This window comes from Capsella rubella, unplaced genomic scaffold (assembly GCF_000375325.1).
Source record: "Capsella rubella cultivar Monte Gargano unplaced genomic scaffold, Caprub1_0 scaffold_6, whole genome shotgun sequence".
NCBI lineage: Eukaryota > Viridiplantae > Streptophyta > Magnoliopsida > Brassicales > Brassicaceae > Capsella > Capsella rubella.
Window position 1 is genome coordinate 7,494,133 of NW_006238918.1, and position 16,521 is coordinate 7,510,653.

At 33.3% G+C, this 16,521-nt stretch overlaps 7 protein-coding genes across 7 annotated transcripts; 3 read left to right on the plus strand and 4 right to left on the minus strand.

Moving 5' to 3' along the window:
* Window positions 1-2,301: 2,301 nt before the first annotated feature.
* Window positions 2,302-2,904, plus strand: LOC17882315. Its single transcript, XM_006289349.2, has one exon. The coding sequence runs from the start codon at window positions 2,437-2,439 to the stop codon at window positions 2,848-2,850; it is 414 nt and encodes a 137-aa protein (XP_006289411.1). The 5' UTR covers window positions 2,302-2,436; the 3' UTR covers window positions 2,851-2,904.
* A 187-nt stretch (window positions 2,905-3,091) lies between these two features.
* LOC17883154 (UPF0481 protein At3g47200) lies at window positions 3,092-4,512 on the minus strand. Its single transcript, XM_006287610.2, has one exon. The coding sequence runs from the start codon at window positions 4,502-4,504 to the stop codon at window positions 3,092-3,094; it is 1,413 nt and encodes a 470-aa protein (XP_006287672.1). The 5' UTR covers window positions 4,505-4,512.
* A 429-nt stretch (window positions 4,513-4,941) lies between these two features.
* On the plus strand, window positions 4,942-5,476 carry LOC17881102. The gene has a single exon (XM_006286364.2). The coding sequence runs from the start codon at window positions 4,942-4,944 to the stop codon at window positions 5,272-5,274; it is 333 nt and encodes a 110-aa protein (XP_006286426.1). The 3' UTR covers window positions 5,275-5,476.
* Window positions 5,477-5,480: 4 nt separating this feature from the next.
* On the minus strand, window positions 5,481-7,068 carry LOC17882812 (UPF0481 protein At3g47200). Its single transcript, XM_006289670.2, has one exon. The coding sequence runs from the start codon at window positions 7,016-7,018 to the stop codon at window positions 5,540-5,542; it is 1,479 nt and encodes a 492-aa protein (XP_006289732.1). The 5' UTR covers window positions 7,019-7,068; the 3' UTR covers window positions 5,481-5,539.
* A 655-nt stretch (window positions 7,069-7,723) lies between these two features.
* Window positions 7,724-8,550, plus strand: LOC111830196. The gene is made up of 3 exons (XM_023781722.1): window positions 7,724-7,978; window positions 8,083-8,136; window positions 8,212-8,550. The coding sequence occupies exons 1-3, from the start codon at window positions 7,867-7,869 to the stop codon at window positions 8,376-8,378; spliced, it is 333 nt and encodes a 110-aa protein (XP_023637490.1). The 5' UTR covers window positions 7,724-7,866; the 3' UTR covers window positions 8,379-8,550.
* An 887-nt stretch (window positions 8,551-9,437) lies between these two features.
* On the minus strand, window positions 9,438-10,465 carry LOC111830178. Its single transcript, XM_023781661.1, has 3 exons — window positions 10,336-10,465; window positions 10,042-10,107; window positions 9,438-9,674 (listed from the first exon to the last, which is right to left on the minus strand). Exons 1-3 carry the CDS (start codon window positions 10,397-10,399, stop codon window positions 9,559-9,561), a joined length of 246 nt encoding a protein of 81 aa, XP_023637429.1. The 5' UTR covers window positions 10,400-10,465; the 3' UTR covers window positions 9,438-9,558.
* Window positions 10,466-11,706: 1,241 nt separating this feature from the next.
* LOC17881812 (UPF0481 protein At3g47200) lies at window positions 11,707-13,375 on the minus strand. Its single transcript, XM_006290105.2, has one exon. It carries the CDS (start codon window positions 13,324-13,326, stop codon window positions 11,707-11,709), a length of 1,620 nt encoding a protein of 539 aa, XP_006290167.1. The 5' UTR covers window positions 13,327-13,375.
* Window positions 13,376-16,521: the final 3,146 nt, after the last annotated feature.

Below are 16,521 nucleotides of genomic sequence, written 5' to 3' on the forward strand. Positions count from 1 at the left end.
AAAGTTGCAACCCTTTGTCGTACCGCCTATCACCCATAAGCTTTATACACCCAAAGTTGCAACCCTTTGTCGTACTGTTTGTCTTTCAAATATGCTTTCAGTTCCTTTTAATATTTTTGTTTGCGTTTGTAATTTATGTGTATAAACATATGTTTGCTCTGAGTCCATAAATTTGCTTGTAATAATTTTAATAATTATGTTTGCATCACATATAAACATATGGAGAATATCTTGCTGTGACATTTAAAAAAGATACATTCCAAGCAATCGAAACCATAAATTTGCTGTGATGTATTCTTCTGTACATCGAAAACCCTTTTGCAATACAATGTGATTTTCAGTTTTTTTTTTGGAGGAATTTCAAAAATAGTCCTTTTCATATATGTACCTCTTTTTAAAAATACCTCATTTTCAAATATTATAAAAAAAACTACTAAAAATATTGAAATTTATCAAAATATGTGTGTAACCTTATAAATATATACACAAATTACATTTGTATGTGTATAAAACTTTAAGAACAAATATCAAAAGTGTTAAAAAGAAAGCAGCCAAAGACTTAGATTCAAGAATCAGTAATAATTTGTAATTTTTAAGTTGGAAAAGGGTTTTTTTTTTTAAATGGAAAATTTTCTGAACTTTTGGGCTGAGTTATATTAAAAAAAAAAAAAAATTGGCAAGATGAATCTGAAAACATTATAGCAGATGAACGCACCGCTTACGAGAATTGAAAACGTATGTCATAACAACCCTTCGCGTCTTTGCTAAGAGTAAGAAAAAAAAAAGGGAAAAATGCCATAAAAATCCTGCAGAGTACGATTTCGTTGGTTTAAATCCCGAACTTTCCAACTGTTGATTTAAATCACAAACTTTCTGTTTACTCTCTCTTTAATATGAAACTTTAATTGATTTTGCCAATTTAGTCACATCGTTAAATCGCCAAACGGAGCAATTAAACGGGTTTGAATGTCATTAACGAAATCCGTCAAATACAAAATGAAACCGTCTTTAACATAACCCAAACACTTAACCGATTCAACTTTTTCCCCAAAACACTTAACAGAAAGTTGAATCGATTAAGTGTTTGGGTTATGTTAAAAACGGTTTCATTTCATATTTGACGGATTTCGTTAACGACATCTAACCTCGTTTAATTTCTCCGTTTGGCGTTTTAAAGATGTGCCTAAATTGGCAAAGTCAACTAAAGTTTCATATTAAAAAGAGAATCAACATAAAGTTTGTGATTTAAATCAACAGTTAGAGAGTTCGGGATTTAAATCAACGAAATCGTACTTTACAGGATTTTTATGGCATTTTTCCCAAAAAAAAAGGTCATATTTGGTGGCTTGGATAATCAAAGACTTAAGAAACGACTCTTGTAGTCCGACATCAAAATTACTAATTTTCTTTTGGGTCCAAATAGTCAAAATTATTAGAAACAACAAATTCAGTCTTCACCGACTCTTTCATTTTGTAAAAGATAATACAATATTCTCTTTTCTTTTTATCCAACCTATATTATATCAGGTTGAATAAATAGCACAAACCACTATGATACACAAAAATAATTTTTTTTTTGGAAAACACTAAAATATAATTTACAATTAATGTACACATAAATATACATTTTAATTTAGTTTTTTTGCATTTTTTATTTTTTTGCAAGTAATGAGACTTTCGGGACTGTTTTGGGAGAACTTAAAAGTTCAGTTTTTATATATGATACCACTTATTAAAACTACCAATATTTCTAGCCTATTTTTATATTTCCACAAATACTATAAAAAAAATTGAAGAAAGGATCCAAATGAATGATTGGAAAAGATTGAGTCGAAAAAAGTTATATAACTTATGTCAAGATGAATGAGTTAAGATAATTTGTTCATTTTTCCAGATTTTAATTAAACAAGATGACTCGTTTTTCCAACTTATTCATCTCAAATTGGTAAAAAAATGGATAAATGCTCATTTAACTTTCCAATTTAGGTAATCTATTTGCAATTTCATATGATGCATATTAAAAATATATATAAAGTTTATATAAAGATAATAAACAGATGGTTCTTATTGGTATTTTTAAAAGTAGCATTCTTCAAAATTGAGGGGGTCTAAAAGAAATATTTAAAAATAAAGTTAGCTACATGGAATTGGTAATACCTTTTTTAAAGTTTTTTTTTTTATCTCTCTTTTGGAAATTTCCTGCAAGTGAGTGGTGGAAGCAAGGAAGCTGCGTACGTTGAGACCCAATAATTCGTATTGAACAGAAACACCCTTTATTATAATAATAACTCAGGTCTCTTTCTCTCATTTTTGAAGATGCAACCATCTTCATTCAAGGAATCAAATCTTTGTCTCTGGTATTACCTTCTTTAAGTTCGACACACACACACACACATATTGTTTGTTAAGAACTTATCTATCCACTTCCCAAGAAAAATGTCTACGAGATGTCTATCTTGTTTCAAAGTCATACGTTTCAAGAAGAAGCAGAGCAAGAAAGAAGACGAACCCGTGAAAGCAGAGATATTGCCAGAGCCACTTGGTGAAAAAGATAATAAAGATGACAAACCTCTGAAAACAGAGAGATTGCCAGAGCCGGTTGCAAAAAAGAAAAAAGATGTAAAATACAGCTCGTGCAAGAAGATGCCTGAAGAATGCATGTTCAAACCCAAACCAGAATATGAAGGGGCCTCGCATGTAAGCACCAACTATCTTGGACCGCAAGTCAACGGTTTTTATGAAGATCATCACTACGCAGAAACAGATGTATCTTCTTCGCCAATGAATAATGAATTCAACAAAGTGAAGACCTTTGATATACGAGGAGTCACAGAAACTGCCGCTAAGTGACTAAGAGAACTTGTACTGCCTCTCTTGATAATGTTATCTTGTCTTGAGCCACTGATTTCTACCTTTTATGTATTTGGTTACATGTTTTATCAATGCAAGCATATATTTTTGAAGGTTAAACTAGTAAAATCAAAAGTGTTAAAGAAATTAGCAAAAAACAAATATATACAAGATTCAGAAAATCAGAACACTTAACTAAGTTAACTTTAAAAATCATTCATGTGTACAAAGAAAGAACCTCTCACTTTTCTTCTGGAGGACGGAAATAGCTATAAGCTGCAAAGAAGACTTGTAAAGCTGCAAATATAAGAAGCAACAACGCTGCAACTGACGATGCAAATGTCCATGGACTATCGAAATGCGTATGAATAAACTCTGCACAGTGAACATGGAATCCTTTTGAAGTATACTCGTTAACACCTTCAAACACCTTTGCTAAGTAACTCTTCTCTAAGTCGAGGGCAATGTCTTTACCAATGCTTTTATAAAACCGAGACACTTCCTCCTCTGTTCCAAAATAGTTCTCCAGGATCCTTCTTTCACAAAGGAATGCTGCATCGCCTTCTTCGTTTATAAGACAAGCCATGAAAGCTACGTAGCTAGTTATGTGGTTCGATGAATCAGCATATAACTGCTCAAATGCGACACAGTTTAAGAAGACCGAGGCTGTAAAATCATCCATGACTACCGGAGGAATATGAAGCACACCGTTACTAAACTTTATGTCTAAGATTGAGTCTGTGTTCTTCCTTGGTTTGAACTTGATTCCTCGAAGATGAAGCTTCTTGGCTGAGAGAACAAATCCGAGATATTCATGATCTGATGATGTTTTGCTAGATTTTCCTTGTTTTCCCTCGGAACAACAGAGGATTGTGAGATAGTTATGATCTTTGATGCTTCTTTGAGAAGGAACAGGAACAAAAGTCTTACGTATTAAATCAAGAAGATGTTTTGCTTCAAGACCATAATGTTTTTCCCAAAAGGTCTCTGGTTTTTGTAATGAGTAGTCAAAGAATTCAAAAGCCATCTTGTTAAGACCACTACAAGCAACTAACCTCGATGCTTCGCATAGAGCTTGAATAAGAAGATACGGAACCTGGTTTTCCAAAAGTAGAAGATCAGCTCGAATCGACGGCAAAATCCATGGCATTCTGAAAATAGGATCATCTTGATTCGTGTAAACAACTTTCCCGGATACAACAAAGAACAAGGTGAGGATTAAGCAACCATCAAGAACCATCATCTCAACCAATTTTTCAGAATCTAAACCAAGATCCTCGGAGTAAGAACCTCTTATAACTCCTTCCAAATTAGATACAGCTTTGACCAGTTCTTGAGGATCAATTCCCTTTTCTTCCATTTTAGTCACGAAAAACTTCAAGAATCGGCGTTTATGCTGCTGTGTCATCTGGAGATGTTCCTTGCCGTGATGGTAAGGACCAATGGATACGATCTTTGGTTCGTAAGCTTTGAGGTTGATTCTTGCGAGGCTCTGTGGGATTCTCACGATGCAACATGACTCTGAACCTGCTGATTCTCTCAGAAGCTTCGGACCAACATCTTCTGAAAGTAATCGATGTATGTCCACGACTGTTGTCGGGATGAGATTGCCATGACTATTCTGGCCGGCACTTTGGTTGGCCTGTGGATTCATTTGTACAAATCTTCAAACCCACCTAGAGAATGTCTTCTGGTTAGGTGGAAGACTTGAAATAGTTTTTTTTTTAATATATAGATTAAAGTTATTTTCGAATTTTGTATTGACACTCAGGAAAGAGAAGTGAAATTTCGCACTAGCAAAACGTTGACAAGTCACCCCGTTAGGTAAGACTTTTCTTCTTTAACTTTTGCAAGAGATAACAGTATTTAATTATTTTCTTATAGTTTCCACGTGTTTTTTTTGGGTAAGTTTTACAATTAACTAAATTTGGACAACTCTGCATTTACACTTTTAAGTCAACTTTGAAAAAGTGACGGAACACGCTTTACATTAGTACTGGATATATATAAACATCAAAAACCTGATCTTTTGTTTTTGTATACCTTTGATCACAATTAACAAGCAAGCAATAGGTTACTAAAATCTTGAAAATGTCTAGAGGATGTCTAAGTTGTCTCAACATCATATTTTTGAGGAAGAAGGAGCAGAGTAAGAAACAACAACACAATCCAGTAAAAACAGAGGATGTTGTGGTTGAGCCAGTAGGAGTAAAATATGATGACGAAGAAAGCTCGGGAAAGAAGAACGACGTCATGGGATCACCGGGGTACAGAAAATCTGAGTATATGTATATTAGTGACATTGTTTATGGGAAACTTGGGGAAGGTGATTCTTCTTCATCCTTGAGAAACGATTTCAACAAAGTAAAGAGCTTTGACTTACGAGGAGTGACAAAAACAGAGGAGAGCTACGGTAGAAGATAGGACTTAAGAGTATTGAGATGTAATGTTTCCTCATGTTTAACATTTTCACAAGCTAGCTCTAGATTACTCTCTTTCTCAAAAGCTTTTGTGTATGTTGAAAAAATATATGGATCTCTATAGTGTGATTATGCTATCTTGTTGCAACAAGAACATACTTTTTTTTGTGTAATCTAGGCAAAAAATAACTTCTAAATAAAAATATGAAATTTGATATTACATTTTATTCCAATACACCATATATACTGATAGAGGAGGCACTTACATTTCAATTGTTTTTGGGAGGACTGAAGTAAGCATAAGCTGCAAAGAAGGCTTGGAATATGGTAAGAATAAGAAGCATCAAAGCCGCACAAGAAGATAGAAATGTCCATGGAGTGTTGAAATGTGTGTACTTGAACCCTGCCCATTGCACGTGGCATCCTTTTGAAGTGTACTCGTTCACACCTTCGAACACATTTGACAAGAAACTCTTGCATATGCTGAATGAGATGTCTTTTCCTATGTTCTTGAAGAATAAAGAAACTTGTTCACCCGTTCCGAAGTAGTTCTCTATGATCCCTTTCTCGACTAAGAAGGTCGCATCATCTACTGTGTTTATCAAGCAACCCATGAAAGTTACATAGCTTGTGATCTCAGTGGAGCATTTCATATTAAACTGCTCAAAGGCAACGCAGTTGATCAAAAGAGAGCTGATAAAGTCATCAAAGACAAGTAGTGGGATTTCAACCAGACCGTTCTTGAAACTTATGTCTAAAGGTGTCTCAACATTCTCCCTCCGCTTGAATTTTATTCCTCGAAGTTGAAGTTTGCTGGCTGAGACAATTAGGCCGAGAAAAGGGCGAGGAGGAGGCGATGATGTTTGCGCTTCAGTTCTCTTCTTTGGAAAACTTATCTTACCTAGACAAGTGTTTTGAGATGTCTCTGTTCTTGAATTTTCCCCAGGTCCAGGACCAGTGAAAATATTGATACAGCATTGCTTTGGGGTGATAGGTGGAGGAGAGGCGGGTATGAAAGTCTTACGAATAAGATCAAGAAGATGTTTTGCTCTAAGATGGTTGTGTTTCTCCCAGAACCCTTCAGGTTTTTCTAACGAGTAATTGAAGAATTTGAAGGCCAGCATGTTTAAAGTAGTGGATGGAGCTAACTTTGATGTCTCTAACAGAACTTTGAGAACAAAGAGAGGAACCTGGTTTTCGAGAAGAAGAAGATCGCTTCTAAGAGTTGGCAATATCCACCGCAGCATGAAAATAGGGTCTTTGGGATTTGTGTGTTCAATCTTTCCTGAAACTATTAGGAACAACATAAGAATGAAACAACCGTCAAGAATCATCACCTTGATCAGCTTTTGTCGACTAAATTCAAGATTCTCAGAGTAGGAGTCTCTAATCTTCTTTTCCAATCCTGAGACTACATCGACTAAGTGACTTAGATAGACGTCATTGTCCTTAGTCTTTGACACGAACATCTTCAAATAACCTTTTTTATGCTCCTCTATCATCTTGAGATGTTGTTTATCACTAGAATGGTGATAAGGGCCTATTGAAACGATCTTGGGCGCGTAAGCTTTGTCGTTGACTTGCTCTAGAGTGTGAGGGATTCTATAGATGCAACAAGATCTATCACCTGCTGATTCCTTCAGATGGATTGGTGGGAGCACTTCATCTAAGAGCAAATAAGCTTCTTCTTCGTTTTCTTTCCGGTTGGTGGTACTCTGATCTTCATTGGCTTGGCTGGGAAGATCCATGGCTCTCTTGTTATTAGTCTTTTGTTTTCTCCTTTGTGAAATGGTTTTGTTGAACATCTAAACAAAGTATTTTAACGGTTAAAGTAAGACCATAATAGACTCAAATCTAAACAAATAGACTCAAATCTAAAATGATAAATTTTGTCTCTTTACTATATACTCTACAAATATCACGTTAGTCCACATATCATTAGTTTAAGCCTTTCTCAGATCCAGATGTCGTCCACACATGAAATCACTGATGATAATCTCCTTTGTGACTTATTTGTTTGTTTGTGATTTATTGTGCAAACTTGTCAACTACTCAAAGAGATTGGATCCATTAATGATAACATAGAATAAGTCGACCAAGAAAAAATAAATTTAAAATATTGGTCTATTAGTAGTGGTGGTAGGCAATGTCCTTCTCGAAAGATTGATAAATTCTTGTCTCCTAGATTCAGAAATAGTTTGGGAGTGGACTATGTTAACTCCTCTCTTGTTAATCAGTATAGGCGAGTTAAAAGACCGAGTCATCGTTTCTCCTCTCACCGTAAGACTTTGCAGGTCGATCCTGTCACCATCATCGAGAAGAGACAGATAACGCTAATCTAGTCAAGAAATCCACACGTTCTAACAAGACTAGCTCGTCCATGTTTTTATTATATTGCATGCCTTTTAGTTTTGTCGATTGAAAAAGCACCAGCTCATATCATAAAATGTTTATTTAAGTTCTTTCTAATATGGGATAGCTCATTTACACGTTTGGTAAATTCTTAATCAGTTTAGTTTTTGTGTTCCCATCCTCGTTGACCCTTATCGTCTTTACTCTTTAGCTTTGATCAATCTCACATCTGAAAAAGAAGAAGATGGTTTCGTGGTTAGTCGTGTTAGGATCCATTCTTCTTGTTATTCTTCTTTTTCTTATTTACGTAATCCGTCAGTTATATTATGAGGCCACCATACCGGAAGGACCCGAAGGTGGGTCTTTTTCTTAAGTCAGTGCGATTATAAGTTTATAACAAAGCTCCTTTAGCAAAATCATACTAACTTAACGTCACAATAACAAAATTTTCTTGTCGCAGCTGATAAGAAAGCTAGACCAGAAGAGGAACACCTTATAAGCCCGAGTGTTTCAGGTGAGTCAATTACTTTACCAATTTTTGTTTTTTTTTTTACTTCTGGACAAGTTCTTATAATTTGCCAACATACAGAGGAATCGAGTTCAGGAGAAACAAAGGAAACGGGCGATGTCCGTATAGCTCAAGTCTGCGGGCTGTCTGGAGACGAGATGAAAGCGAGTGTTCGTCCACCAAGAACTGCATACTACGCAGGATCTGACTTTGTGTTGCAGGGACAAACGGATAGCGATTCCGACTAGAATTTCATATGAATTTGACTAGTTCAATCATATATATACCAGCTTTATTTCATCTCTCATTTTCAGGATTTTTCTTTCCTCTTACAAAATGTATAATATTATGAACTAGGATTTTATCAATGTAGGATAATTTTGTTTACACGCGATTTTAATTAAATCATTTTATTTGATATGTCGAATATTTTAATATTGGTGATAGGTATTATTTAACAAAATAATAAAACGAGAACTTAGCTTATATTTTAGTACTGGAATTAAACTCGTTTTCCCATATAATCCGTCTAATGTTATTTAATTTTTTAATAAATTAAATTCTTCATTATAGTTTCTAAAAAAATATTAAATTTAAATATATAAATAATAAGATTTAAAACGGTTTAGAAGTTTAAATCTATTATATCCAATATATTTAAATCAACTAAAACCAAAATAAACTAAATAGTAAATAGTAGATACAAACTTTTAAATTTAATAAATTTGTTAAGTTAAGATTTCTTGGATTCACTTCAGACTTTTAAAATATAATCCAAATCATTATCTATTTTTTTTTTTATATGGTCACGAATTTGGACAATTCCGTCCAGCAATTCTTTTGAAGATTATAGTGTTTCCAAGTAGACAAGGAATTTTCCTGTATATATACATAAATTTTTCTATTTTCATAATCTAATCATAATAGTCATTGTTTCTCGTCGCAGGTACCGTACGTCAGTAACGGTAATTAATATAGTCAACAAATCACGGGTAGTATTACTTACTAACACGTTTTAACTCGTCCATGTTTGTCTACTCTACTGCATACCTCCGCCTAGTGGTGACCCTCGAAATGACTTGATAACTAAAAGAAATGACTTGATAGCTAAGTTTTTAATAGAGTGACTAATAACCATTTCTATGTTTGGCCACGATTCTAATTTTTTTCCCCTCTTGATCAATAATAAACCCGTGGTATTTTGACAATATTCTTCTAGTATATATATGCATAATGCAGGGTCGTTGTCAGCAGAAATGAAATAATTAGAATACAACGCAATTTGTATAAAACAGAGAGAAGAGTAATAGAAAAGAACAAAACGTTAACTTTCCTCGAAAGAAACTATAGAAAGAAAAACACACATTGTTCATCACATCATTATTGGAAATTGAAAATATGAGACGATTCAGGGGATTGGTGCCGTAATCATAAATCACCATCGTTGTCGTCATAACTGACATCTTCGTGCATGGGGTCGAATTCTTCTCCGGCATGCATCATGTTCCGTCCTCCCCCTCCCCCGGCAGTGTTGCATACATTTGCTTATATTATTAAAAACCAAAAAACCATTACAAGATTATGACCAAAGTTATCATGACAACATTAGGGAGGTACACTCATAATCAAATAAAATAATTTACTTTTAATTTTCTATAATTATGCATACTTTAATTTCTATACAGATTCTTCAGTAATGTCCTTTCTACAATTATTGATTTTATCAAAAACCTTAAGATCTTGTAGTTGCTTTGATGCTTTCTATTGATCAGTTTGTAATCATAAAGAGACTCTTCTAAGTTCTAATCTAATCATAGAGAGTCTCTTCTAAGTTTTTTTTTTTTTTTTTTTTGAAAGAGACTCTTCTAAGTGATTTAGCCATAAAGAGACTTTTGATTTGGTCGAAGATACCTCCAAATGCTTGCGTTAGGAACAAAAGTAGGATTAGACACACTGCGAGGATGCTGCTTCCTCTACCTGGTACCACAAACACCGGATCAATATCATTAGCGCACTTTTGTCGCAATCATTACAAAAAAGCAAACGTAAAACATGTATGTATTTGTCCATATTTTACCAAAGTAACATTAAAAACGGATGGCAATAACTTAATTACGAAATCAAAAACCTCAATATATACCCTCTCCCAATATATATTTTGTCGTATACGAATTAATTATAAGACAGTCGTGTATTTATACTAACCTCGTTTATGTTTCGGTATGGGATCGTTAGCACCGACGATCATGGTTCCAAACACCATACCCATCGCTTTTTTGTTTCGCTTTTCTTTTTGTTCTTCTGTCGATGATCAGGCTATATGTCTCCCATGCCTCATGAGTTACTCTTTATACAGATATAATTGGATCTAAAAGTCAATTCTAAAGAGTTTTATGAAACTGGGTCAATATTAATACATTAATCACCGGTCTTAATTAAATCATATGTCATAACGTGGACCTTATCAATTTTTTTTAAGACCGGGCATTATATTTATATTTAATTACAAATAAAAGTTTTGCATATGATCATAAGTAAAGAAGGTGGAGAGGATTTGTCAAAAAAAGAAGGTGGAGAGGATTTTTGTTTTATTTTTGAGAAGTTGCATGTTCAATTGTTAATTAACTAGATTTTGACCCACACTACAGCGCGGAGGAAATGTTTCGATTTGATTTTGATATATTATTCGGGGTTTCTGATATTTACTCATCATAATTAAAAGTAGGGATTAAACAATAGCAATTTCGAGTGGTTTGTGTTAATTTGTTGTTTGAAAAGCATGTTTTAAATTAAAACCACATTTACTTTCAATGCACTATATTTCATGTGTTCTAAAGTTAACACATTCTCTTATAACCAAATAACCTCTAAGAATTCCTATATTATTATATTTAAATGTTTTTTAATATTCATTTGTAATAGGATTTTTAATTTTTTAAATGTAATATTTAGTTTGTGTAGTAATTAGTGGACTTATGTAATTTTACAAAGTATGATAATATATTTTAAGAAACATTTAAAATTGTAATTGGGCTACGAAATTACTTTAAACTTAATACACGTAAAAATGAACAATTTTAACTTAATACAGGTTAGAATTTGATTTAGTTGTGTTCTTTAAGACACGTAAAAATGAACAATTTTCATATAATTTATGTAACATTTGGTATTACAAAGTATTTAATGGTAAAACTTAAGTGGTGTGTAACATGTTCTGATCCGTTGCAAAAATATTATGACCCGTTTTTAATATTTTAAATATTCTTTTATTTTTTATATTTGAATATTTAAAAGATTTCAACATTAAAATATTTGAAACTTTTAATACTTTTAAAATTATAATATTTTGAAACTTATTAAAATTAATAAATTAATCACCGGTCTTAATTAAATCATCTGTCACAACATGGACCTTATCATTTTTTTATTTTTAAGACTGGGCTTTATATTGATATTTAATTACAAATAAAAGTTTTGCATATGATCGATCATAAATAAAGAAGGTGGAGAGGATTTGTTAAAAAAAAGAAGGTGGAGAGGATTCTATTTTTTTTTGAGGAGTTGCATGTTAAATTGTTAATTAATGACTATTACATTCATCCGATTAATTACATTATAGATTATACTGTAATACGATTTTTTGGATAGAGTACTGGTGTTAACCGTACGGTTACCGGAGAGTCGGAGACAAAGGATCCCGTAAGAGACAGTGAAATGGGCTTTGATAAAACAAGATCTACAAAGGTTGAAATATGTATACTTGATTCCTGCGCATAGTATTTGTACACGGTATCTTTGGGCAGTGTACTTGTTGATTCCCTCGAACTCATTTGACAAGTAACAACGGGATATGGAAAACGCAATGTCGTTGCCAATGTTCTTGAAGAACAAAGACACTTTATCTCCCGTTCCGAAATAGTTCTCTATGATCCCCTTCTCAATTAAGAACGTTGCATCTTCAGCTGTGTTTATGAGGCAGCCCATGAAAGTAACGTAGCTTGTCATTTCGGTTGAGAAGCTTAAGCTGAACTGCTCAAAGGCGACGCAGTTGATTAAAAGAGAGCTGAAAAAGTCATCAAATGTCAGTAGCGGTATTTTAAGTACACCGTTCTTAAGAGTTATATCAAGCGGTGTCTCACTCTCCTTTGGCTCGAATTTTATTCCTCGGAGTTGAAGTTTTATTGCTGAGACAACCAGCTTGAGATGAGGGCGAGGCTTCGGTTGTTGTTTTTTTTCTGTTGGTTGTTGTGTTTCGCTTGGTTGTTGTGGTGGTGTTGATTGTGGTGGTGTTGATGTGTCCGCTTGAGCTTTACTTTTGGAAGGACTTAGTCTATTGAGGAATGTAGAAACGTTAAATATATTGGTCCAGCTTTGTTTTTTTTTGGGAGATTTGGGTATGAAAGTTTTACGAATGAGATCTAGGAGATGCATTGCAGGAAGATCCTTTCTTTCCTTCCAAAACTTATCTGACTTTACTATTGAATAACGAAAGAAGTTAAAGATGATACTGTTTAACTTAGTTTTGATGTCCAAACTGGAAGAAAACAGTTCTGATTTCGAAAGGAGAGCTTGAAGAAGGAATAGGGGGACCTGGTTTTCAAGGAGGAGGAGATCACTTCGAAGAGTTGGTAGAATCCACCGGAACTTGAATATTGGGTCATAAGGATAATCCTTACGCCAATCCTTGTCTGAAATTACAAGGAACAACGTGAGGATGAAGCAACCGTCAAGAACCATCATGTCGACCAGCTTGTCTGAATCAAAGTTCAGATCCTCTGAATACGAGTCTCTGATCTTCTTTTCTAGCCCCCGGACTTCTTGGCACAAGTCCGTCAAATACACCTTTTTTCCTTTTATCTTGGACAAAAAGATTTCAAGATATCGTTGTTTGTGCTCCTGGATCATCTCAAGATGATTTTTACGGCCATCTTTACCTCCTTCACCATCTCTACCGCCTTGAGCATCTTTAGTACCATCCAAATGGTGGTATGGGCCTATCGACAAAATCTTCGGTTTGTAAGCTGTTTCATTGGCCTCAAAAAGAGTGTGAGGGACTCTAAAGATGCAACAATCTTCATGACCGGCCGAGTCCTTGAGATGTTTCAAGGGGTACTTCTCCATTTCTATGATGCAACATGAGGTATCTTTTTCGGCCCCTGAGATTGTCTTGCTACCTCCAGTGGGCTCATGACTCATGGCTCTCTACTGTCTTTCTTTTGTTTCTTTTGGATGTGATCGCTCTCTAGTTTTTTCTTCTTCTTTTTCTTGACAATAAACTATCAAACGGGTTAGTTAACATTTAAAGAAAAACAAAATTATTATTGTAAGACCATGAAATTCATAAAGACTTCTATATTTTATCTACAAGACAGCATACAAGTCATATTAAAAATAGAGGATGATTAAAGAAGGTCTAACATTTCTTATCATGAAGTTATATATGATCTAAATGATTTATCCACCTACATTTTACAATTATAAATTCACTAAGTGTTATAATTGAAACTCTACCCTCCACCAATAAAATTCCATGATGTCAAATTGTCATTGACATATATAACCTCCATAATACAACCTGTTTAAACGAAATAAGCACCGAGGTAACAATTTTATATGCAACTTTTTTGTTTAATATACTGTTATATGTACTTAAAAAGGTTATGTTGCATGACTTAAAACCTTACATTGAAAATTCTGCAAACTTTAGTAGCAATTTCCCAAATCAAACAATTTCAATTTAATATTTCGTATAAGAAAACGTGAAGACTATATATTATAACAGGTGATGTGAATAAATCAACTAACGCGGCAAAAGAGATAGTGACATGAAAACGGTGACGCCACCATCTCAGATGTAAGAGGTAATAGTCTGGTTTCCTTATAAGACCATCTTTAATGGGGTATTGAAGAAAAATATTGCTCTAAAATAGAATTGAAGTACCCAGAAAAATATTTTTTCTTAAAGAAAATCTTGCTCTAAAATACCCCTATTAAGGATGTCCTAAAACCTTAACAGGAACTAAATAGAACTGATATCACAGTAGAAGTTATTATATATGAGTCATTATATTTATACATGGATCGATCTTGGCATTTATCAAATGTGTTGGGACATTGTAAAAGAAAAATGCAGCCCAAGTCGAATTTTTGACCTAGTAAAAGGAAAACGGGACCGGTCCGATTAACAACACTAGTTCGATTGAGAAGGTCAATAATGCGGCTAAAATTTCTTATGCAATTCGTATTTTTTTGTTCTCCGGTTAAATTCAGCATTATATAAATAAGTAATCAATGTATTGCTAGGAAAATATCCTATAGTTTCGATTTTTTCGTAAAAGACTAAAAGGCATTTTAATTAGGTCTTATTATGACCATATATAGATCCACCGGGTACGATAGACTTTGCAACCTTGTGAGATATTAGTAGTATATTTATATTTTATTGAATCGAACTAGAAGTTTTCTTTTCTTTTTTTATTATGCTATGTGAAAATTTTATTATTTTCTTATAAAAACTAACTCTATTTGATGGAATGAACTTGTTATTATAAAATGTGATGTTATAATGATATAGATGAGTATTATATTATATATTACAAAACAAAATGTATGTGATTATAAACCGTTTTAGAAAAACAAATACTAATTAAAAAATTCAATAAAACGTATTAATTCGTAGCAGATTAAACTTCAGCCTTTTCGCTTATGATAAGGGTTAATGAATACGACAAACATATATATAACGACATGTGCACCATCTCGGAATTTAGCTAATCAAAGTTTAATAATAGATAGAAAGGAAAAAAAACAGCAGTTGACTTTTTTTACTTTCATCTGGCACTATTCATAGAAAACGATTTGTGTAGTTTTCACACTTTCAACTTGATCTTCTAGTTCGTCCATACCACTGGTTCACTACTACTATTTACAAAACCAAATCAATTTGACTTTTCTTATAATAAAATTGTGAATAATACAAGTGGGTAATATAATGGTATATATACAGCTAGCAAATAATGCGACACCAAAGAAGATAAGGACATGAACAACTGCGTTAGGTTACGTAATAACATCGACGTCAGCACTAAATGGTATCATGACTCTCATCATAAACGTTCATAATTTCAGAACCACGTGAGTTATGACAAGTGCGTGTATATATATATTGTAGCATCCAAGTCCATGACTCGCATGAAATAATTCAAAGGAACAACATCTAGCGTCCCAGAAGCGACAGTACAATGCATGTATAACACTTCAGAGTTCAGACTCTGCACTTGGCCTTTCGTGAATGTATGTATAATGATTCTATATATACACGTTCAATGCATATATGCCATATTAATAGATTTCCACAAATAAGTCCACTGAACAAAATTAAACTTTCTATTCACAAATATGTTATTTGCGCATATAGTATTCTATTCATTACCTAAGAATCTTTTATACAAATCGTTTCACAATTAGCAGCTATATCATGTTGTTTAATTATATATACAAGTCTACTAACATTAATTCTAATTGCTACGATCACAAATCGTTCAGATACTAGCAAGATTTATTGTTAGACTGAACAAAAGAAGAGTGGTATGAGCGAGAAGTGGGTGGATCTGTGATCAGTCAGAGCAATATTATCCATAGTCTCTTAACAAATGTTAGCACTAAAATTTGTGAATGAGATGGTTCTTATATAAGAGTCTTTTTTTTTTAACAAATCTTAGCTGAGATTTGTTATATAAGAGATAATGGTCTCATTTTCTTCTCCTATAATCACTAGAGCTTCTTCACTATTGTTTTAGATCTGACTGATGACATATGATGAAACATTAACAATTCTTGGGCGATAAAAAAAAGGCAATAAACGATTAAAAAATAAAATTAATAAAAAGGTAAAAAGTAGGGAGAGCTGCATTTCGTAACAAGAAAATTTTCATTTACGATATTTTTTTGTATTTTTTTTTAATACATACGACTTTCTAATGTTGGAGTGTTGCATTTGTAAACAGAAAATTCGCCCATGTGGAGATTTCTTTTTTCTTTAATTCGTAAGACTTTCTAATATTGGTGTGTTGCATTTGTAAAAAACGGAGAGTTGTATTTGTAAACAGAAAATTCCCATTGGGGATATTTTTTTTTGTTTTTAATGCATAAAAGACTTTCTAATATTGGAGTGTTGTATTTTAAAAAATGGAGAGTTGCATTTGTAAAAAGAAGATGCATGAACATAACGTCGTGATTCCTATTTTAGGATAAAATCCTCTTTCTGTTATGTATTTAAATCTTGAAAGTGGATTATATCATATGTGGTCATGCAGAGTATAACATGATAGCTTAATGAAATCTAAATACACCATAATACCAAATACAGTATTGTTTTTTTATATTAAAACC

What these genes read in the sequence shown, in the direction of transcription:
- LOC111830196 (XM_023781722.1), top strand. Translation starts at nt 7,867, where the DNA reads ATGGTTTCGTGGTTAGTCGTGTTAGGATCCATTCTTCTTGTTATTCTT. An exon ending in CATACCGGAAGGACCCGAAG is followed by an intron (nt 7,979 to 8,082) that starts GTGGGTCTTTTT and finishes TTCTTGTCGCAG; the next exon opens with CTGATAAGAAAGCTAGACCA. An exon ending in TATAAGCCCGAGTGTTTCAG is followed by an intron (nt 8,137 to 8,211) that starts GTGAGTCAATTA and finishes GCCAACATACAG; the next exon opens with AGGAATCGAGTTCAGGAGAA.
- LOC17883154 (XM_006287610.2), bottom strand. Translation starts at nt 4,504, where the DNA reads ATGAATCCACAGGCCAACCAAAGTGCCGGCCAGAATAGTCATGGCAAT.
- LOC111830178 (XM_023781661.1), bottom strand. Translation starts at nt 10,399, where the DNA reads ATGGGTATGGTGTTTGGAACCATGATCGTCGGTGCTAACGATCCCATA. An exon ending in CATACCGAAACATAAACGAG is followed by an intron (nt 10,108 to 10,335) that starts GTTAGTATAAAT and finishes TTGTGGTACCAG; the next exon opens with GTAGAGGAAGCAGCATCCTC. An exon ending in CCTAACGCAAGCATTTGGAG is followed by an intron (nt 9,675 to 10,041) that starts GTATCTTCGACC and finishes TAATAATATAAG; the next exon opens with CAAATGTATGCAACACTGCC.
- LOC17882812 (XM_006289670.2), bottom strand. Translation starts at nt 7,018, where the DNA reads ATGGATCTTCCCAGCCAAGCCAATGAAGATCAGAGTACCACCAACCGG.
- LOC17881102 (XM_006286364.2), top strand. Translation starts at nt 4,942, where the DNA reads ATGTCTAGAGGATGTCTAAGTTGTCTCAACATCATATTTTTGAGGAAG.
- LOC17882315 (XM_006289349.2), top strand. Translation starts at nt 2,437, where the DNA reads ATGTCTACGAGATGTCTATCTTGTTTCAAAGTCATACGTTTCAAGAAG.
- LOC17881812 (XM_006290105.2), bottom strand. Translation starts at nt 13,326, where the DNA reads ATGAGTCATGAGCCCACTGGAGGTAGCAAGACAATCTCAGGGGCCGAA.